Consider the following 23,252-nt stretch of genomic DNA (forward strand, 5'->3'; position numbering starts at 1 on the left):
GTGAATTTCCACCCACAGCTATATATGGAACAGAGGTCCCAGCTGTGGGCAGTATACTGGCCCTACCTGACCATCTTTACTGGTATAACAGAGAAGACTCAGATTGCCATCCACCAAGTAGACACAGACATTCCAGTCAGCCAACCTGCATACCATGTCTCCCTAGAAGAGCAAAAGGACATCCAAAGAGATAGCTGAAATACTGTGCCTGGGGGTGATCCAAAAGTGTGTGGGCCTCACCATTAGTCCTGATCACGAAAAAAGTTCTACGTGGACATCAGAAGGCTAAATGCCATTACAGCTCTCTATGCATACCCAATACCACGCATCGATGACCTGCTGGATCGCTAAGCCGATGCCCGGTGTTTGACAATCATGGACTTGTATCGGAATTACTGACAGATTAACCTGTCCATGGAGGCACAGGAGAGGTTCACTTTCATTACTTAATTTGGACTATATTAATCGTTTGTCATGCCCTTTGGCATGAGAAATGCTCCTGCCACTTACCATCGATTGGTCAACCAGGTGCTCGAGGGACTGCATGGGTTTGCTGTTGCTTAGCTGGACGACATTGCTGTCTTCAGTTCCACCAAGGAGTAACACTTAGGGCACCTGGAGCAGGTACTAAGGTGGATCCAGGGTGCTGGTTTGACTATAATGCCACAAAAAATGTCAAATAGGCATGATGGAGGTCACCTCAGTCACTGAGGGAGTGGCAGAACTTTGAAGCCAGGACCCAGGAAGGTTGAAGCTATAGCCCCCTAGCCAAACCCTAAGACAAAGGTGATGTCCTTCTTGAGTACGGCAGGGTACTATGAGAAATTCATCTCTAACTACAGTACCCTTGCCAAGCCTCTGGCAGACCTCATCAAAGAGAAGCTACTGCAAACAGTGGACTGGATGGCTGCCTGTGAGCGGTCCTTCACAGCACTGAAAGCTGCCAATGCCAGTTACCCAATTCTACAAGCCCTGGACTACACCCAGCGGTGTGAAATTCAAACAGATGCCAGTTCATTTTGCCTAAGTGCCATGCTCACCCAAGTAAACGGGGTGGGGGAAATTGCATCTGGTAATGTTCCACAACCACAAGTTCTTACCCCAGGAAGCGGCCTACGCCACTGTGGAGAAGGAGTGTCTCGCCATAGTGTGGGCTCTGCAGAAACAGCAGCCTTGCCTATAGTATACGCGTGCAACTTCCCCATAGTGACTGACCACATCTCTCCCAGCTGGCTACACCGGGTGGCCAGCGACAATGGAGTCTACAGGAGAATGATTCTAACATTCAGTACAAGAAGGATTGTGAACATGGCAATGCTGACATGTTGTCCAGCCAGGGGGTATTCGGGGGAGTTGGGCTTGATAGTTGAACTGAAAATCATCTCCCATGTCATTTTTGAAAGGGGGAGGTGTCATGAATATAACTGTACAAATCTATCTAGGACTCATATTAACATTGAAGAGTGGATTAAATGGAGCAAAAAAGCTGGTTGTTAACCTTTATATCACTTTTGTCTTGGGCTGAGATTATCCAACTCCCCCTCTGCTGCAAAGAGTTAATTAAAGTTAGAATCTGATTGATAACAAATCTCCCAGATTGCCCAAAAATGTGGAGGGTGACAGATTTATGGTCCTTGTCTGCATGTGTCTCAAAACTGCAAACAGACTGATGTGAGCTTCTTTGTTCCATTCAAATTATTATGAATACTGAGGTTTTTATGAATGGCATAGATATAATAGATATGAAAATACAATTTTTGGAGACGTGACAAAATAACAAATGTAAAGCATCGTCTTATGTTATGACTGGGTGATGACTATAACACCTTTAAATTAAATATCAGAAGATGGGTGATGATATCCATGCCACGCTTCCTTTCTATTTAAAGGTAAAGCCGTGAAATTAAACCCTACAGTAATATAAACTGCCCTGGACCTTCAGGGGTGAAGATATCGTATCGTATTTGGGAATCTCATATTTTTTTATAAGACCGAGTCACATCCTATAGCTTTCTGGAGACAAGCCCTGTTGAGAATCACTAGAGGGGAGGTATGTGGATGTAACTTTTGTTAATAAAAGCAAATGCCAAATTATAACCTTGGTCGTTCCTGAGAAATGCAGTTTACTGTAGTTCTGTCCGTTGGCCGCCAAAGAATGAAAAGCCCACCTTTATAAAAGCCAAAGCCAACCCTGTTACATCAGGTTTAGTACATTTCCTCTATTTATCGTTTTTATTTTATGTAATGTTTCTACTTTATTGTTTTGTCCATTTTGAAACATCTTTGTGCCTTTTTATAAACATTGCACCCATGAAGCAATACGGTATCTCAACGAGTGTCCAATCAGGCTGTATAAATGCTTGTTGGTGGCAGCTAGTTCTTTCGATTATTGTGGAGGTTGGCGCAGTGACCGTACCGTGAGATATATATATATATATATATATATATATATATAATATATATATATATATATATATATATATATATATATATATATATATATACTGTATTCCATAGCCTGGAATCGGAAATCAGAAGTGTTTATACCATACGCTGTGAGTTCCCCACAAACTGGTCTAGTGGTGAAGATAGCAGCGCCTCGTCCATCACTCGTCAATTGCGTAACTGTCACAATGGTTGGAGGCAGCGATGTGTCATCCTTTGACAGAAGGGGACAGGACTAGGGACATTATTACAGTAAGATGCCATGATGGTGACACGTATGTCTTTATAGGATCTTGAATTCTACAAAAGGTTTTTACATCTGATGAGGGGCACAGATCCTAAGATTAAATCGGGGCCCATGGGATTATAGTTACGCCACTGAGTGCTATCCTATGTTAGAGTCATTTGCAAATATGCCTTATAAAGGTGATTTTTACTTTATGACTTTTAACACAAACGTATCTGACATTATCCAAATGTCCTTGTCTAGCAATCTACGGCTATTCTTTGGCTGATTTATAGAACTAAAAATGTAAAGCCTGCCAGTCATTCAAGAACAGGAAGAAATCTGCTGGGATGTATTAAGAATGAACTCACAGTTGGTATAGAGTGGTTTTCGGAAAGGTCTTCCTTTGGAGAAGATGTAAGCGAAGATCACCAGATGCACAGAGGTTATCAGCCATAGTGTTGTACATTCAAAACTTTCATAGTTTACTTTAGTCCTTTCATGAATTAACACATAGGTACGATTCCAGTTTAAGCTTTCATTTCCTGGATCACAGGCACTTGGAGAAAGAGTTTTGGCAGCATTATTAAACATTCATACAGTTGACAATTTTGTTTAGTTTCCGATATTCTACAAAAAATAGATTAGCAGAAAAACAAAGGTCCTCCTGAATCATCAAATCAATTTGGCCACAATTCTCTCATAAATTTGCTTTGAAAAGTCGCAACTAGTGATGAGCGAGTATGCTTGTTACTCGGGTTTTCCCGAGCATGCTCGGGTTGTCTCCGAGTATTTGTGAGTGCTCGGAGATTTAGTTTTTGTCAACGCAGCTGCATGATTTACAGCTGCTAGCCAGCCTGAGTACATGTGGGGGTTGCCTTGTTGCTAGGGAATCTCCACATGTATTCAAGCTGTCTAGCAGCCACAAATCATGCAGCTGCATCAACAAAAACTAAATCTCCGAGCACTCACAAATACTCGGAGACCACCCGAGCATGCTCGGGAAAACCTGAGCAACGAGTATACTCGCTCATCACTAGTCGCAACGTTTTTGCACAACTCAGAGTTGCACAAACATTTTGCTACTTTTGGCATTTTCATGCCAGTTACTTGCAGCTCTGCCAAAATGAGGGTGCGTTAGGGACATTACATCACAGCATGTGTTACTCAAGATGACTTGTGGCATTCCTTACACCAGAAATCTTACTCCCGCTGTGGACTGGACTAAGACTTCTGGCGTGGCACATGGATGCCCACACCACTTGTAAAAGGCTCCAAATTCATTAAGAGGCATTTGTTTCTTAATGAATCAGGAGTATCTGATGCCTACATACCTTGATGAATCAGAGCCATAGATCTAACAGGATTCATTACCCACTGTCCCAAGTAAAAAAAAATCTATGTAAGCATTCAAACCAAGTGACTATGTCAGGCTGCAATTACTTTGATGACAAATTGAATAGGTGTGCATGATTATTTGATCAGTGTAGGGGCAAAATATTGGACATTGAGTGGTCCCCAGAAAGTTAGTGCATGGCTAAACATGGCTTTCTACAGTAGATGACCAGGACATATATGGAAAAAGCAACATGACACTATTTACTTGAGGCTATGATGCAATTCACAACACGGTGCTTTGTCATGAATAGCATTAATTTTAGGATTAATGGGGTTGTCCGCCCTAAAACAACAATTCTGCAGTAACTATATGTGACTGCAGACTTGTGAATCCTCACTAGTGTTGAGCGATACCTTCCGATATCGGAAAGTATCGGTATCGGAAAGTATCGGCCGATACCGTCAAAGTATCGGATCTAATCCGATACCGATACCCGATCCCAATGCAAGTCAATGGGACGAAAATATCGGAATTAAAATAAACCCTTTCTTTCCTTGTAGGTTAATTCTACATGAAGGAAAACAACTAAGAATAATGTAGGATGTATTGGGGGAGGTGGCGGAGACATTAAAGGCACAGAGGTTTAGCCCAAACAAATAGAATAGCAGGTTTTTTTGGTTTTTTTTATGACGGTCGGCGTTAGTAAGATTTTGACTATTTTTTTTTTTTTTATTTTGTCAGATATTGATGTTTCACTACTTCCACGTCCTTCACCTTCTTTTTTACTTCTCCCACACTTTCTTCTTCATTATCCTCATCATCAGCTTCTTTGACATCAACTATCTTCACCTTATTCATCTTCTTCTACCTCTAATTTTTTTTTTTTACATTGTTCATATTCTTTTTATTTAACTATTATCTTTTTCATATTCAACTTCTTCATCATATTCTTATTTGTGACAGGCATTCCCGTAGTTGTTATCTATAAAAGTTTGAAGATTACACCTTCCGTTCTGCCTGTCACAAAAGAGTTACATTTGTCCGCGTTCAGTTTGGCCTGCAGCATCAGGCTTTATCCAGGGGCACCACGAGGAGGAACGGACTCACCCCCATACACTGCTTAGTCTTCTTCTGCTTATAATTTAGATAATATCTTTTGCTCTGATATTTAGAGTTATGCTCTTCTGCTCTTTGTTCTGCAGCCTCTTGTTCTTCTGCTTCTCGGTCTCCCATGTCGTCGTCGTCTCCAGGGTCGTCGTCTCCGGGGTCGTCGTCATCGGGGTCGTCGTCATCGGGGTCGTCTTCAGGGTCATCGTCTCCAGGGTCGTCGTCATCTCGGTGGTTGTCGTCTCTGGTGTCGTCATCATCTTAGGGGTGGTCTTCCGGGTCATCGTCTTTAGGGTCTTGAACTTGGAAATGTAGCAGAAGGTACAAGAAGGCTGAGAAAATGCCGAGAAACAGCTGATGGATCTGGAACTCGGATGGCTACCCGAAGGTCCAAGAGCCAATGGAACTACCGTGGACCAGCTGACGTTACTGGAACCCGGTTACTAAGCAGGAGGTACCCGTGCCTGAAAGCACTACCAAGGACCACCTGACGTTGGTGGAACTCGGATACCCAGAGGCAGGCACCTAAGCCAAAGGCTCTGCCCGGCACCAGCTGACGGTACTGGAACCAGGATGGGGAGCAGAAGGTACAATAGCAAAAGACACTGCCGAGAACCAGCTGACGGTACTGGAACCCGGATGGGTAGCCGAAGGTCCAAGAGCCAATGGAACTACCGAGGACCAGCTGACGTTACTGGAACCCGGTTACTAAGCAGGAGGTACCCGTGCCTGAAAGCACTACCAAGGACCACCTGACGTTGGTGGAACTCGGATACCCAGAGGGAGGCACCTAAGCCAAAGGCTCTGCCCAGAACCAGCTGACGGTACTGGAACCAGGATGGGGAGCAGAAGGTACAAGAGCAAAAGACACTGCCGAGAACCAGCTGACGGTACTGGAACCCGGATGGGTAGCCGAAGGTCCAAGAGCCAATGGAACTACCGAGGACCAGCTGACGTTACTGGAACCCGGTTACTAAGCAGGAGGTACCCGTGCCTGAAAGCACTACCAAGGACCACCTGACGTTGGTGGAACTCGGATACCCAGAGGGAGGCACCTAAACCAAAGGCTCTGCCTGGAACCAGCTGACGGTACTGGAACCAGGATGGGGACCTATTCATGCTTGTCTTCCTAGAGCCCCAACTGGCGGTGTTAGAGCCCAGGGTCAGCAGAAGGAGGAGCAGGGGGAGGGGAGTGTAGGCCGAAGCCTGCACTGGCGGCAGCTTTGGGTCTGTTGTGCCTGCGTGGCAGTCGCAGGACACGTTGCCGGCTACACAGCAGGGGAACAGCTGGCGGTGCTGAACCCCACTGACACTTTGGCTGGTGTTTTTCTCTGTGCAGCTAGCAGTACCGGGCCCCAACTGGCGGTGTTGGAGCCCGGGCTCTGCAGGGGGAGCAGAGTGTAGGCCGAAGCCTAATTGAACCAATTTTAAAGTAAACCTTTAACCCCCCCTCAGGGGTTACAAACTAGAAGAGCCACAGCTTATGCAGCAGTAGTGCCGCACAAGTCAAAGGTTGCTCTTTTAATTTTTCTCCTTGCACACGCCGAATGAAACACGTATAACATTTAGCCCTTTATACAGTCAAACTGTGTTGGAGGCGCGAGTTCCCTTCGTAATGAGACGCAGCACAGATGTCAAGAATCCCACCTTGGTGCTGGGTGCAGCCTCCTGAGCGTTGTTATTTGCTGTACAGGAGTCTGCGCTGTCGTGTTATCCCCTGGCCTAGCGCTGTTAGCGCTGCCCATCTTCTGACATCATGTAATGTCGGCCGGTGCGGTTCGCGATGACCATGAATCCCAGCCCCGCAGTGTCTTAACATTGTTAAAACACTGCGGGTCTGGGATTCATGGCCTGGCGCAGCACATATGTTCGCCTCTCGCACTCGGGTCCTTACACCCGCTTCAGACTGTGCGGCGTCAGCTGATCCCTTATCGCATGCCACGGCCATGAAGCCGCACAGTCTGAAGAAGGCGGAAGGAGATGAGTGACAACAGGCGAAGATATGCACTGCTCATGCCCATCAATCACACCCTCGCAGTCCCAATAAATAAGACACCGAGGGGCGTTGTGTGGGTCAGGGCGGCCGCAGAGGCGCAGGCAGCCAAACAATGATGCCAGAAGACAGGCAGCGCTACCAAGGGGGTTGCTGCGTGTCATTACAAAGGAAAGTCACACCACCGGGACGGTTAAATGGTCACACAGAGGACACATTTTAGACGTGTTTTCAGTTCCACATGTGCGAGGAGAATACGTTTATGAGCCACCTTGCACACATGCAGCATTACCGCTGTACGAGGTGGCTGTAAAACGTACAAACGCCTGGGGGAGGGGGGACAGGTTTCCTTCAATTTCAGTTCTTGTGTCTGCGTGGCTTTTGCAGGACACATTGCCGGCTACACAGCAGGGGAACAGCTGGCGGTGCTGGACCCCACTGACACATTGGCTGGTGCTTTTCTCTGTGCAGCTAGCAGTATCGGGCCCCAACTGGCGGTGTTAGAGCCCAGGGTCAGCAGGAGGTTGAGCAGGAGGATGAGCAGGGGGAGGGGAGTGTAGGCCGAAGCCTGCACTGGCGGCAGCTTTGGGTCTGTTGTGCCTGCGTGGCGGTCGCAGGACACGTTGCCGGCTACACAGCAGGGGAACAGCTGGCGGTGCTGAACCCCACTGACACTTTGGCTGGTGTTTTTCTCTGTGCAGCTAGCAGTACCGGGCCCCAACTGGCGGTGTTGGAGCCCGGGCTCTGCAGGGGGAGCAGAGTGTAGGCCGAAGCCTAATTGAACCAATTTTAAAGTAAACCTTTAACCCCCCCTCAGGGGTTACAAACTAGAAGAGCCACAGCTTATGCAGCAGTAGTGCCGCACAAGTCAAAGGTTGCTCTTTTAATTTTGCTCCTTGCACACGCCGAATGAAACACGTATAACATTTAGCCCTTTATACAGTCAAACTGTGTTGGAGGCGCGAGTTCCCTTCGTAATGAGACGCAGCACAGATGTCAAGAATCCCACCTTGGTGCTGGGTGCAGCCTCCTGAGCGTTGTTATTTGCTGTACAGGAGTCTGCGCTGTCGTGTTATCCCCTGGCCTAGCGCTGTTAGCGCTGCCCATCTTCTGACATCATGTAATGTCGGCCGGTGCGGTTCGCGATGACCATGAATCCCAGCCCCGCAGTGTCTTAACATTGTTAAAACACTGCGGGTCTGGGATTCATGGCCTGGCGCAGCACATATGTTCGCCTCTCGCACTCGGGTCCTTACACCCGCTTCAGACTGTGCGGCGTCAGCTGATCCCTTATCGCATGCCACGGCCATGAAGCCGCACAGTCTGAAGAAGGCGGAAGGAGATGAGTGACAACAGGCGAAGATATGCACTGCTCATGCCCATCAATCACACCCTCGCAGTCCCAATAAATAAGACACCGAGGGGCGTTGTGTGGGTCAGGGCGGCCGCAGAGGCGCAGGCAGCCAAACAATGATGCCAGAAGACAGGCAGCGCTACCAAGGGGGTTGCTGCGTGTCATTACAAAGGAAAGTCACACCACCGGGACGGTTAAATGGTCACACAGAGGACACATTTTAGACGTGTTTTCAGTTCCACATGTGCGAGGAGAATACGTTTATGAGCCACCTTGCACACATGCAGCATTACCGCTGTACGAGGTGGCTGTAAAACATACAAACGCCTGGGGGAGGGGGGACAGGTTTCCTTCAATTTCAGTTCTTGTGTCTGCGTGGCTTTTGCAGGACACGTTGCCGGCTACACAGCAGGGGAACAGCTGGCGGTGCTGGACCCCACTGACACATTGGCTGGTGTTTTTCTCTGTGCAGCTAGCAGTACCGGGCCCCAACTGGCGGTGTTAGAGCCCAGGGTCAGCAGGAGGAGGAGCAGGAGGAGGAGCAGGGGGAGGGGAGTGTAGGCCGAAGCCTGCACTGGCGGCAGCTTTGGGTCTGTTGTGCCTGCGTGGCGGTCGCAGGACACGTTGCCGGCTACACAGCAGGGGAACAGCTGGCGGTGCTGAACCCCACTGACACTTTGGCTGGTGTTTTTCTCTGTGCAGCTAGCAGTACCGGGCCCCAACTGGCGGTGTTGGAGCCCGGGCTCTGCAGGGGGAGCAGAGTGTAGGCCGAAGCCTAATTGAACCAATTTTAAAGTAAACCTTTAACCCCCCCTCAGGGGTTACAAACTAGAAGAGCCACAGCTTATGCAGCAGTAGTGCCGCACAAGTCAAAGGTTGCTCTTTTAATTTTGCTCCTTGCACACGCCGAATGAAACACGTATAACATTTAGCCCTTTATACAGTCAAACTGTGTTGGAGGCGCGAGTTCCCTTCGTAATGAGACGCAGCACAGATGTCAAGAATCCCACCTTGGTGCTGGGTGCAGCCTCCTGAGCGTTGTTATTTGCTGTACAGGAGTCTGCGCTGTCGTGTTATCCCCTGGCCTAGCGCTGTTAGCGCTGCCCATCTTCTGACATCATGTAATGTCGGCCGGTGCGGTTTGCGATGACCATGAATCCCAGCCCCGCAGTGTCTTAACATTGTTAAAACACTGCGGGTCTGGGATTCATGGCCTGGCGCAGCACATATGTTCGCCTCTCGCACTCGGGTCCTTACACCCGCTTCAGACTGTGCGGCGTCAGCTGATCCCTTATCGCATGCCACGGCCATGAAGCCGCACAGTCTGAAGAAGGCGGAAGGAGATGAGTGACAACAGGCGAAGATATGCACTGCTCATGCCCATCAATCACACCCTCGCAGTCCCAATAAATAAGACACCGAGGGGCGTTGTGTGGGTCAGGGCGGCCGCAGAGGCGCAGGCAGCCAAACAATGATGCCAGAAGACGGGCAGCGCTACCAAGGGGGTTGCAGCGTGTCATTACAAAGGAAAGTCACACCACCGGGACGGTTAAATGGTCACACAGAGGACACATTTTAGACGTGTTTTCAGTTCCACATGTGCGAGGAGAATAAGTTTATGAGCCACCTTGCACACATGCAGCATTACCGCTGTACGAGGTGGCTGTAAAACGTACAAACGCCTGGGGGAGGGGGGACAGGTTCCCTTCAATTTCAGTTCTTGTGTCTGCGTGGCTTTTGCAGGACACGTTGCCGGCTACACAGCAGGGGAACAGCTGGCGGTGCTGGACCCCACTGACACATTGGCTGGTGTTTTTCTCTGTGCAGCTAGCAGTACCGGGCCCCAACTGGCAGTGTTAGAGCCCAGGGTCAGCAGGAGGAAGAGAGGGAGCAGAGTGTAGGCCGAAGCCTGCACTGGAGCAAGTTGAAAGGGAAACTTTAACCCCCCCCCCAGGCGTTTGTAGCTGAAAGAGCCATCGTGTACAGCACTAATGCTGGAAAAGGTAAACTTAGCTCTTTTAATTATGGTCCTTGCACATGCTGAACCTAACACTTATGAAAAGTGTCCCCTCCTACCGTGATACCGTCCGGTAGGTGGAACTTTCCTTTGTGATGTGACGCAGCACAGCCGTCATTCTTACCCCCTTGGTGCCGTGCGCTGCCTCCTCAGCGTTGTTTGAATCAGTCCCGGAGCCTGCGCTGTTAGGTTAGCCCTTGGCCATGCACACATTTTGCGCTGCCCGTCTTCTGACATCATTTGGTGTCAGGCTGGCTGTGCCTGTGCGGCCGCGCTGGCCGAGATCCCGCCTCGTACTGTCTTCTGATTTAATCCCACTGGGGGCCTGAGATCCGTGGCCATGCGCAGTGCATATCCTCGCCTCTCACTCCCCTCCCTACGGCTTCTTCAGACTGTGCGGTGTCACGGCCGTGGCATGCTATTAGGGACCAGCTGACACCGCACAGTTTGAAGAAGCCGTAGGGAGATGAGTGAGAAGTGGAGGTTCAGATATGCACTGCGCATGTCCATGGATCTCAGGCCCCCAGTGGGATGAAATCAGAAGACAGTACGAGGCGGGATCTCGGCCAGCGCGGCCGCACAGGCGCAGCCAGCCTGACACCAAATGATGTCAGAAGACGGGCAGCGCAAAATGTGTGCATGGCCAAGGGCTAACCTAACAGCGCAGGCTCCGGGACTGATTCAAACAACGCTGAGGAGGCGGCGCACGGCGCCAAGGGGGTAAGAATGACGGCTGTGCTGCGTCACATCACAAAGGAAAGTTCCACCTACCGGACGGTATCACGGTAGGAGGGGACACTTTTCATAAGTGTTAGGTTCAGCATGTGCAAGGAGCACCATGAAAAGAGGCACTTTTTCCCTTTGCATCGTTACTGCTGCACAAGGTGGCTCCTTCAGTAACAAACGCCTGGGGGGGGGACAGGTTCCCTTAAATTTAACTTGCTGTGCCTGCGTGGCGGTCGCAGTACACGTTGCCGTATACACATCAGGGGAACAGCTGACGTTACTGAACCCCACTAACACATTGGCGAGGTGTTTGGCTCTGTGCGGACAGCACTTCTGGACGGCAACTAGCGGTGTTGGAGCCCAGGGACAGGTGGAGGAGGAGGAGGTGGAGGAGATAGGAGGGATTGCCACACACACAGCAGGGGAACAGCTGACGTTACTGAACCCCAATAACAGAGGAGGGACTGTTGACTGTGCGTACAACACTTCTGGACAGCAACTAGCGGTGTTGGAGCCCAGGGACAGGAGGAGGAGGAGGAGGTGGAGGAGATAGGAGGGATTGCCACACACACAGCAGGGGAACAGCTGACGTTACTGAACCCCAATAACAGAGGAGGGACTGTCGGGACTGCGCGTACAGCACTACCAGGCAACAACTAGCGGTGTTGGAGCCCAGGGACAGGTGGAGGAGGAGGAGGTGGAGGAGGTAGGAGGGATTGCCACACACACAGCTGGGGAACAGCTGACGTTACTGAACCCCAATAACAGAGGAGGGACTGTTGACTGCGTACAACACTTCTGGACAGCAACTAGCGGTGTTGGAGCCCAGGGACAGGTGGAGGAGGAGGAGGTGGAGGAGATAGGAGGGTGTCATGGTTCCCAATGGCAAGGGAACGTAAGAAACATATAAATAACGAACGAGCTCTCGGGTGATGGAAACTCAAGTTGACCGGGAGCTAAATCTACCACACAACTAATAGTGGCCAGGGAGCATACCTACGACTTCCTAGATGCCACGCGCCAGCCGGAGGACTAACTACACCTGGTAGAGGAAGAAACAGACCTGGCTTACCTCTAGGGAAATACCCCAAAAGATGATAGCAGCCCCCCACATGTAATAACGGTGAATTAAGAGGAAAAAACATACACAGTATGAAAGTAGATTTAGCAAAGAGAGGTCCACTTACTAGATAGCAGAAGGATACAAAAGAGGACTTCACGGTCAACTGAAAACCCTTTCAAAAACCACCCTGAAATTACTTTAAGACTCCTGTGTCAACTCATGACACAGGAGTGGCAATTTCAGCCCACAAGAGCTTCCAGCTACAGAGAATTACAAAACTGCAAACTGGACAAAAGATACAAAACAAAAGGACAAAGTCCACTTAGCTGATCAGCAGACTAGTAGCAGGAACATGCAACCGAAGGCTCTGGTTACAATGAGGACCGGCAAGGAAATGACTGGAGAGCAAGGCTAAATAGGAAACTCCCAAACACTGATGGAAGCAGGTGAACAGAAGCAGCAAAGGCAAACAAGTCACCAGTACCACCAGCAACCACCAGGGGAGCCCAAAAAGCGGATGCACAACAGTACCCTCCCCTTAAGGAGGGGGCACCGAACCCTCACAAGAACCGCCAGGGCGATCTGGATGAGCCCTATGAAAGGCACGAACCAAATCCGAGGCATGAACATCAGAGGCAGTTACCCAAGAATTATCTTCCTGACCATAGCCTTTCCATTTAACCAGATATTGAAGTCTCCGTCTGGAAATACGGGAGTCCAAGATCTTCTCTACGACGTACTCCAATTCACCCTCCACCAGCACAGGAGCAGGAGGTTCAGTAGAAGGAACCACCGGTACCTCATATCTCCGCAACAACGACCGATGGAACACATTATGGATAGCGAAAGATGCCGGGAGGTCCAAACAAAAGGAAACAGGGTTAAGAATCTCCAAAATCCTATAAGGACCGATGAACCGAGGCTTAAATTTGGGAGAAGAAACCCTCATAGGGACAAAACGGGAAGACAACCACACCAAGTCCCCAACGCGAAGGTATGGACCAACACGACGACGACGGTTAGCAAACTGCTGAGTCCTCTCCTGGGACAATTCCAAATTATCCACCACTTGTCCCCAAATCCGATGCAACCGATCCACCACCGCATCCACTCCAGGACAATCCGAAGATTCAACCTGACCGGATGAAAACCGCGGATGAAACCCTGAATTGCAAAAGAAAGGAGAAACCAAAGTGGCAGAACTAGCCCGATTATTAAGAGCAAACTGCGCCAACGGCAGAAAGGCAACCCAATCATCCTGATCCGCAGACACAAAACACCTCAAATAAGTCTCCAAAGTTTGATTAGTTCGCTCCGTCTGGCCATTGGTCTGAGGATGGAATGCAGACGAAAAGGACAAATCAATGCCCAACCTGGCACAGACTGCCCGCCAAAATCTAGACACGAACTGGGTACCCCTGTCAGAAACGATGTTTTCCGGAATACCATGCAAGCGAACCACATTTTGAAAAAACAGAGGGACCAACTCAGATGAGGAAGGCAACTTAGGCAATGGCACCAAATGAACCATTTTAGAAAAACGGTCACACACCACCCAGATGACAGACATCTTCTGAGAAACAGGGAGATCCGAGATAAAGTCCATAGAGATGTGCGTCCAAGGCCTCTTAGGAATAGGCAAGGGCAACAACAACCCACTAGCCCTAGAACAACAAGGCTTGGCCCGAGCACACACATCGCAAGACTGCACAAAAACACGCACATCTCGAGACAGGGAAGGCCACCAGAAGGATCTAGCCACCAAATCTCTGGTGCCAAAAATTCCCGGATGACCTGCCAGAGTAGAAGAATGAACTTCCGAAATGACTCTAGTGGTCCAATCGTCAGGAACAAACAGTCTACCAGACGGACAACGATCCGGTCTATCCGCCTGAAATTCTTGCAAAGCACGTCGCAGATCTGGAGAGACAGCAGACAAAACCACCCCATCCTTAAGGACACCAGCAGGTTCAGAATTCCCAGGAGAGTCAGGTTCAAAACTCCTAGAAAGAGCATCTGCCTTCACATTCCTAGAACCCGGTAAGTACGAGACCACAAAATTAAACCGGGAAAAGAACAACGACCAACGTGCCTGTCTAGGATTCAGGCGCCTGGCAGACTCCAAATAAATTAAATTCTTGTGGTCAGTCAAAACTACCACCTGATGTCTGGCACCCTCAAGCCAATGACGCCACTCCTCAAATGCCCACTTCATGGCCAAAAGCTCCCGATTACCAACATCATAGTTTCGCTCGGCGGCCGAAAATTTTCGCGAAAAGAATGCACAAGGTCTCATCACTGAGCAGTCGGAACTTCTCTGCGACAAAACCGCCCCCGCTCCGATCTCGGAAGCATCGACCTCAACCTGAAAGGGAAGAGAAACATCAGGCTGGCGCAACACAGGGGCAGACAAAAAGCGGCGCTTAAGCTCCCGAAAGGCCTCCACAGCAGCAGGGGACCAATTGGCAACATCAGCACCCTTTTTAGTCAAATCCATCAGAGGTTTAGCAACGCCAGAAAAACCAGCTATAAATCGACGATAAAAATTAGCAAAGCCCAAGAATTTCTGAAGACTCTTCAGAGAAGTAGGCTGCGTCCAGTCGTAAATAGCCCGAACCTTGACAGGGTCCATCTCAATAGAAGAAGGGGAAAAAATGTACCCCAAAAAGGAAATTTTTTGAACCCCAAAAACACACTTTGAACCCTTTACACACAAAGAATTCTCCCGCAAAACCTGAAAAACCCTCCTGACCTGCTGAACATGAGACTCCCAGTCATCAGAAAAAATCAAAATATCATCCAAGTACACAATCATAAATTTATCCAAATATTCACGGAAAATATCATGCATTAAGGACTGAAAGACAGAAGGTGCATGAGAAAGGCCGAAAGGCATTACCAAATACTCAAAATGGCCCTCAGGCGTATTAAATGCGGTTTTCCACTCATCCCCCTGCTTAATTTGCACCAAATTATACGCCCCACGAAGATCAATCTTAGAGAACCACTTAGCCCCCCTTATGCGAGCAAACAAATCAGTCAGTAAAGGCAACGGATACTGATATTTGACTGTAATTTTATTCAGGAGTCGATAATCAATACAAGGCCTCAGAGAGCCATCCTTTTTAGAGACAAAGAAAAAACCGGCTCCTAAAGGTGATGAAGAAGGACGAATATGTCCCTTTTCCAGGGACTCCTTAATATACTCGCGCATAGCAGCATGTTCAGGTACAGATAGGTTAAACAAACGACCCTTTGGAAATTTACTGCCAGGAATCAGATCTATGGCGCAATCACAATCCCTGTGAGGAGGGAGTGAACCAATTTTAGGCTCTTCAAAAATATCACGATAATCAGACAAAAATGCCGCAATCTCAGATGGAATAGATGACGAAATGGACACCAAAGGAGTGTCCCCATGAGCCCCCCGACATCCCCAGCTTAACACAGACATAGCTTTCCAGTCAAGGACTGGGTTATGAGACTGTAGCCATGGTAATCCAAGCACCAAAACATCATGTAAATTGTACAACACAAGGAAGCGAATCACCTCCTGATGGTCTGGAGTCATACGCATAGTCACTTGGGTCCAGAACTGTGGTTTATTACAAGCCAAAGGTGTAGAATCAATACCCTTCAGAGGTATAGGGACTTCCAGAGGCTCTAAATCAAACCCACAGTGCCTGGCAAAGGACCAGTCCATAAGACTCAGAGCGGCGCCAGAGTCCACATAGGCATCCACGGTAATAACTGATAATGAGCATGCCGATATAACATGAGCAGAATCACCACAATAGATGATAGCAGCCCCCCACATGTAATAACGGTGAATTAAGAGGAAAAAACATACACAGTATGAAAGTAGATTTAGCAAAGAGAGGTCCACTTACTAGATAGCAGAAGGATACAAAAGAGGACTTCACGGTCAACTGAAAACCCTTTCAAAAACCATCCTGAAATTACTTTAAGACTCCTGTGTCAACTCATGACACAGGAGTGGCAATTTCAGCCCGCAAGAGCTTCCAGCTACAGAGAATTACAAAACTGCAAACTGGACAAAAGATACAAAACAAAAGGACAAAGTCCACTTAGCTGATCAGCAGACTAGTAGCAGGAACATGCAACCGAAGGCTCTGGTTACAATGAGGACCGGCAAGGAAATGACTGGAGAGCAAGGCTAAATAGGAAACTCCCAAACACTGATGGAAGCAGGTGAACAGAAGCAGCAAAGGCAAACAAGTCACCAGTACCACCAGCAACCACCAGGGGAGCCCAAAAAGCGGATACACAACAGGAGGGATTGCCACACACACAGCAGGGGAACAGCTGACGTTACTGAACCCCAATAACAGAGGAGGGACTGTCGGGACTGCGCGTACAGCACTACCAGGCAACAACTAGTAGTGTGGAGCCCAGGGACAGGTGGAGGAGGAGGAGGTGGAGGAGGTAGGAGGGATTGCCACACACACAGCAGGGGAACAGCTGACGTTACTGAACCCCAATAACAGAGGAGGGACTGTTGACTGTGCGTACAACACTTCTGGACAGCAAATAGCGGTGTTGGAGCCCAGGGACAGGAGGAGGAGGAGGAGGTGGAGGAGATAGGAGGGATTGCCACACACACAGCAGGGGAACAGCTGACGTTACTGAACCCCAATAACAGAGGAGGGACTGTTGGGACTGTGCGTACAGCACTTCTGGACAGCAACTAGCGGTGTTGGAGCCCAGGGACAGGAGGAGGAGGAGGAGGTGGAGGAGATAGGAGGGATTGCCACACACACAGCAGGGGAACAGCTGACGTTACTGAACCCCAATAACAGAGGAGGGACTGTCGGGACTGCGCGTACAGCACTACCAGGCAACAACTAGCGGTGTTGGAGCCCAGGGACAGGTGGAGGAGGAGGAGGTGGAGGAGATAGGAGGGATTGCCACACACACAGCAGGGGAACAGCTGACGTTACTGAACCCCAATAACAGAGGAGGGACTGTCGGGACTGCGCGTACAGCACTACCAGGCAACAACTAGCGGTGTTGGAGCCCAGGGACAGGTGGAGGAGGAGGAGGTGGAGGAGGTAGGAGGGATTGCCACACACACAGCAGGGGAACAGCTGACGTTACTGAACCCCAATAACAGAGGAGGAACTGTCGGGACTGCGCGTACAGCACTACCAGGCAACAACTAGCGGTGTTGGAGCCCAGGGACAGGTGGAGGAGGAGGAGGTGGAGGAGGTAGGATGGATTGCCACACACACAGCAGGGGAACAGCTGACGTTACTGAACCCCAATAACAGAGGAGGGACTGTTGACTGTGCGTACAACACTTCTGGACAGCAACTAGCGGTGTTGGAGCCCAGGGACAGGAGGAGGAGGAGGAGGTGGAGGAGATAGGAGGGATTGCCACACACACAGCAGGGGAACAGCTGACGTTACTGAACCCCAATAACAGAGGAGGGACTGTCGGGACTGCGCGTACAGCACTACCAGGCAACAACTAGCGGTGTTGGAGCCCAGGGACAGGTGGAGGAGGAGGAGGTGGAGGAGATAGGAGGGATTGCCACACACACAGCAGGGGAACAGCTGACGTTACTGAACCCCAATAACAGAGGAGGGACTGTTGACTGTGCGTACAACACTTCTGGACAGCAACTAGCGGTGTTGGAGCCCAGGGACAGGAGGAGGAGGAGGAGGTGGAGGAGATAGGAGGGATTGCCACACACACAGCTGGGGAACAGCTGACGTTACTGAACCCCAATAACAGAGGAGGGACTGTTGGGACTGTGCGTACAGCACTTCTGGACAGCAACTAGCGGTGTTGGAGCCCAGGGACAGGAGGAGGAGGAGGAGGTGGAGGAGATAGGAGGGTTTGCCACACACACAGCTGGGGAACAGCTGACGTTACTGAACCCCAATAACAGAGGAGGGACTGTTGACTGTGCGTACAACACTTCTGGACAGCAACTAGCGGTGTTGGAGCCCAGGGACAGGTGGAGGAGGAGGAGGTGGAGGAGATAGGAGAGATTGCCACACACACAGCAGGGGAACAGCTGACGTTACTGAACCCCAATAACAGAGGAGGGACTGTTGGGACTGTGCGTACAGCACTTCTGGACAGCAACTAGCGGTGTTGGAGCCCAGGGACAGGAGGAGGAGGAGGAGGTGGAGGAGATAGGAGGGATTGCCACACACACAGCTGGGGAACAGCTAACGTTACTGAACCCCAATAACAGAGGAGAGACTGTTGAATGTGCGTACAACACTTCTGGACAGCAACTAGCGGTGTTGGAGCCCAGGGACAGGTGGAGGAGGAGGAGGTGGAGGAGATAGGAGGGATTGCCACACACACAGCAGGGGAACAGCTGACGTTACTGAACCCCAATAACAGAGGAGGGACTGTCGGGACTGCGCGTACAGCACTACCAGGCAACAACTAGCGGTGTTGGAGCCCAGGGACAGGTGGAGGAGGAGGAGGTGGAGGAGGTAGGAGGGATTGCCACACACACAGCAGGGGAACAGCTGACGTTACTGAACCCCAATAACAGAGGAGGGACTGTCGGGACTGCGCGTACAGCACTACCAGGCAACAACTAGCGGTGTTGGAGCCCAGGGACAGGTGGAGGAGGAGGAGGTGGAGGAGGTAGGAGGGATTGCCACACACACAGCAGGGGAACAGCTGACGTTACTGAACCCCAATAACAGAGGAGGGACTGTCGGGACTGCACGTACAGCACTACCAGGCAACAACTAGCGGTGTTGGAGCCCAGGGACAGGAGGAGAATCAGAGGAACACAATGTAGGCCGAAGCCTGATTGGAGAAAGTCGAAAGGGAACCTTTAACCCCCCCCCCAAGGCGTTTGTAGCTGAAAGAGCCAGCTTGTGCAGCAAAAAAGATGCAAAATGAAAAGGTGGCTCTTTTCATGATGCTCCTTGCAAACACAGAACTATACACTTATAAAATGTGTCCCCTGATACCGTGTGACCGTCCCGGAGGTGGGACATTCCTTCGTAATATGACGCAGCACAGCTGTCATTCCTACCCCCTTGGCGCCGTGCCCCGGCTCCTCAGCGTTGTTTGATTCCGTCCCGGAGCCTGCGCTGTTATGTTATCCCTTGGCCAGGCACACTTAGCGCTGCCCATCTTCTGACTGTTGTGAATTTACTTTTTGGCTCCCTCTAGTGGCTACTAGTGATTTGACTCTGGATATGTCAGTCATTCCTTTTATGCTCACCTGGGTCGTTAGGTCAGGGGTGTTGCTATATAAGCTCCCTGGATCTTCAGTTCAATGCCTGGCAACGTTGATATCAGAGCTAATCTGTAGTGCTCTTGTCTACTGATCCTGGTTCCTGCTTCATTAAGCTAAGTCTGCTTTTTGCAATTTGTTTTTGTTTGCTATTTTTGTCCAGCTTGTATATAATCTGTATCCTGACCTTGCTGGAAGCTCTAGGGCGGCTGGTGTTCTCCCCCCGGGCCGTTAGATGGTTCGGGGGTTCTTGAATCTCCAGCGTGGATTTTTGATAGGGTTTTTGTTGACCATATAAGTTATCTTACTATATTCTGCTATTAGTAAGTGGGCCTCTCTTTGCTAAACCTAGTTCATCTCTGTGTTTGTCATTTCCTCTTACCTCACCGTTATTATTTGTGGGGGGCTTGTATCCTACTTTTGGGGTCTTTTCTCTGGAGGCAAGAGAGGTCTTTGTTTTCCTCTTCTAGGGGTAGTTAGCTCTCCGGCTGGCGCGAGACATCTAGCGACCAACGTAGGCATGTTCCCCGGCTACTTCTAGGGTTGGCGTTAGGAGTAGATATATGGTCAACCCAGTTACCACTGCCCTATGAGCTGGATTTTTGTACTTCGCAGACTTGCTGATATCTCTGAGACCCTCGCCATTGGGGTCATAACAGTTTGCCAGGCCAGTATTAAATGTTAAATGCATTGCAGAAGTGGGATTATAAGAAAGAAAGTTCTGAGTTTTTTTTTCTCTCTCTCATTTTTTTTTCTTTTCCCCTTTACCTCTGAGTGGCTTGTGATTGCTGCAGACATGAATGTCCAGACCTTGATTACAAGTGTGGACCAGCTTGCTGCTCGTGTGCAGGGCATACAAGATTATGTTACCAGAAATCCTATGTCAGAACTTAAGATACCGATTCCTGAACTGTTTTCCGGAGATCGATTTAAGTTTAGAAATTTCAGGAATAATTGTAAATTGTTTTTGTCCCTGAGACCCTGTTCCTCTGGAGACTCCGCTCAGCAAGTGAAAATTGTTATTTCTTTTTTACGGGGCGACCCTCAGGATTGAGCTTTCTCGCTGGCGCCAGGAGATCCGGCATTGGCTGATATTGATGCGTTTTTTCTGGCGCTCGGTTTGCTTTATGAGGAACCCAATCTTGAGATTCAGGCAGAAAAAGCCTTGCTGGCTATGTCTCAGGGCCAGGACGAGGCTGAGGTGTATTGCCAAAAATTTCGGAAATGGTCCGTGCTGACCCAGTGGAACGAGTGTGCATTGGCTGCAAATTTTAGAAATGGCCTTTCTGAAGCCATTAAGAATGTGATGGTGGGTTTTCCCATTCCCACAGGTCTGAATGATTCCATGGCCCTGGCAATTCAAATTGACCGGCGGTTGCGGGAGCGCAAAACTGCAAATTCCCTCATGGTGTTATCTGAACAGGCACCTGATTTAATGCAATGTGATAGAATCCTGACTAGAAATGAGCGGAAAATTCATAGACGCCAGAATGGCTTGTGTTACTACTGTGGTGATTCTGCACATGTTATCTCAGCATGCTCTAAGCGTCTTACTAAGGTTGTTAGTCCTGTCGCCATTGGTAATTTGCAACCTAAGTTCATTCTATCTGTAACTTTGATTTGCTCACTGTCATCGTATCCTGTCGTGGCGTTTGTGGATTCAGGTGCTGCCCTGAGTCTTATGGATCTGTCATTCGCCAAGCGCTGCGGTTTTGTTCTTGAGCCATTAGAAAATCCTATCCCTCTTAGGGGTATTGATTGACGCTACGCCATTGGCAGAAAATAAATTCATGGAGATTCCCTGCCCGTGTCTATTGCTACTTCTACGCCTTCGGAAGTTCCGGCGTATTTGTCTGATTATCAGGATGTCTTCAGCGAGTCTAGGTCAAGTGCATTGCCTCCTCATAGGGAATGTGACTGTGCAATAGATTTGATTCCAGGCAGTAAGTTTCCTAAGGGAAGACTGTTTAATCTGTCGGTACCTGAACATACCGCGATGCGCTCATATATTAAGGAGTCTCTGGAGAAGGGGCATATCCGTCCTTCTTCTTCCCCTCTTGGTGCGGGATTCTTTTTTGTGGCTAAAAAGGACGGATCTTTGAGGCCTTGTATTGACTATCGGCTTTTAAATAAGATCACTGTCAAATTTCAGTATCCTTTGCCGTTGTTGTCAGACTTGTTTGCCCGGATTAAAGGTGCCAAGTGGTTCACCAAGATAGACCTTCGTGGTGCGTACAACCTTGTGCGCATTAAGCAAGGAGATGAATGGAAAACCGCATTCAATACGCCCGAAGGTCATTTTGAGTACTTGGTGATGCCATTTGGGCTCTCTAATGCACCTTCAGTTTTTCAGTCCTTTATGCATGACATTTTCCGGAAGTATCTGGATAAATTTTTGATCGTTTATCTGGATGATATTCTGGTTTTTTCTGATAATTGGGACTCGCATGTGGAGCAGGTCAGGATGGTTTTCAAGATTTTGCGTGAAAATTCTTTGTTTGTTAAAGGCTCAAAGTGTCTCTTTGGTGTACAGAAGGTTCCCTTTTTAGGGTTCATTTTTTCCCCTTCTGCTGTGGAGATGGACCCAGTCAAGGTTCGAGCTATTCATGATTGGACTCAACCCTCGTCAGTTAAGAGTCTTCAGAAGTTCTTGGGTTTTGCTAACTTCTACCGTCGTTTTATCGCTAATTTCTCTAGCGTTGTTAAACCGTTGACGGATATGACCAAGAAAGGCTCTGATGTGGCTAACTGGGCTCCTGCTGCCGTGGAGGCTTTCCAGGAGTTGAAGCGCCGGTTTACTTCAGCGCCTGTGTTGTGCCAGCCTGATGTCTCACTTCCCTTTCAGGTTGAAGTGGATGCTTCGGAGATTGGGGCAGGGGCCGTTTTGTCGCAGAGAGGCCCTGGTTGCTCTACTATGAGACCTTGTGCCTTTTTCTCTAGGAAGTTTTCGCCGGCAGAGCGAAATTATGATGTGGGCAATCGGGAGTTGTTGGCCATGAAGTGGGCATTTGAGGAATGGCGTCATTGGCTCGAGGGTGCTAAGCATCGTGTGGTGGTCTTGACTGATCACAAAAATCTGATGTACCTCGAGTCTGCTAAACGCCTGAATCCTAGACAGGCCCGCTGGTCATTGTTTTTCTCCCGTTTTGACTTTGTGGTTTCGTATTTACCAGGTTCTAAGAATGTGAAGGCCGATGCTCTGTCTAGGAGCTTTGTGCCTGATGCTCCTGGAGTCGCTGAACCTGTGGGTATTCTTAAGGAAGGAGTTATCCTGTCAGCTATTTCTCCAGATCTGCGACGTGTGTTGCAGAGATTTCAGGCTGGTAGGCCTGACTCTTGTCCACCTGACAGATTGTTTGTGCCTGCTAAATGGACCAGCAGAGTCATTTCTGAGGTTCATTCCTCAGTGTTGGCAGGGCAGCCAGGTCCTTTTGGTGGCCTTCCTTGTCAAGAGATGTGCGGTCATTTGTGCAGTCCTGTGGTACTTGTGCTCGAGCTAAGCCTTGCTGTTCTCGTGCCAGCGGGTTGCTCTTGCCCTTGCCTGTCCCGAAGAGACCTTGGACACACATCTCTATGGATTTCATTTCGGATCTTCCGGTGTCTCAGGGCATGTCTGTCATCTGGGTGATATGTGATCGTTTCTCCAAGATGGTCCATCTGGTTCCTTTGCCCAAACTGCCTTCCTCTTCTGATCTGGTTCCTGTGTTCTTCCAGAACGTGGTTCGCTTGCACGGCATTCCTGAG

At 49.3% G+C, this 23,252-nt stretch overlaps 1 protein-coding gene across 1 annotated transcript in view; it reads right to left on the reverse strand.

Moving 5' to 3' along the window:
* The window catches only part of LOC143808075 (putative cation-transporting ATPase 13A4), a 226,731-nt gene that overhangs the window by 30,184 nt on the left and 173,295 nt on the right, over positions 1–23,252 (reverse strand). The window contains exon 28 of the mRNA XM_077290332.1: positions 3,043–3,230. Within this exon, the coding sequence (XP_077146447.1) occupies positions 3,043–3,230 (188 nt within the window). The remainder of the gene's footprint in view (positions 1–3,042; positions 3,231–23,252) is intronic.

This window comes from Ranitomeya variabilis, chromosome 2 (genome assembly GCF_051348905.1).
Source record: "Ranitomeya variabilis isolate aRanVar5 chromosome 2, aRanVar5.hap1, whole genome shotgun sequence".
NCBI classification, from domain to species: Eukaryota; Metazoa; Chordata; class Amphibia; order Anura; family Dendrobatidae; genus Ranitomeya; species Ranitomeya variabilis.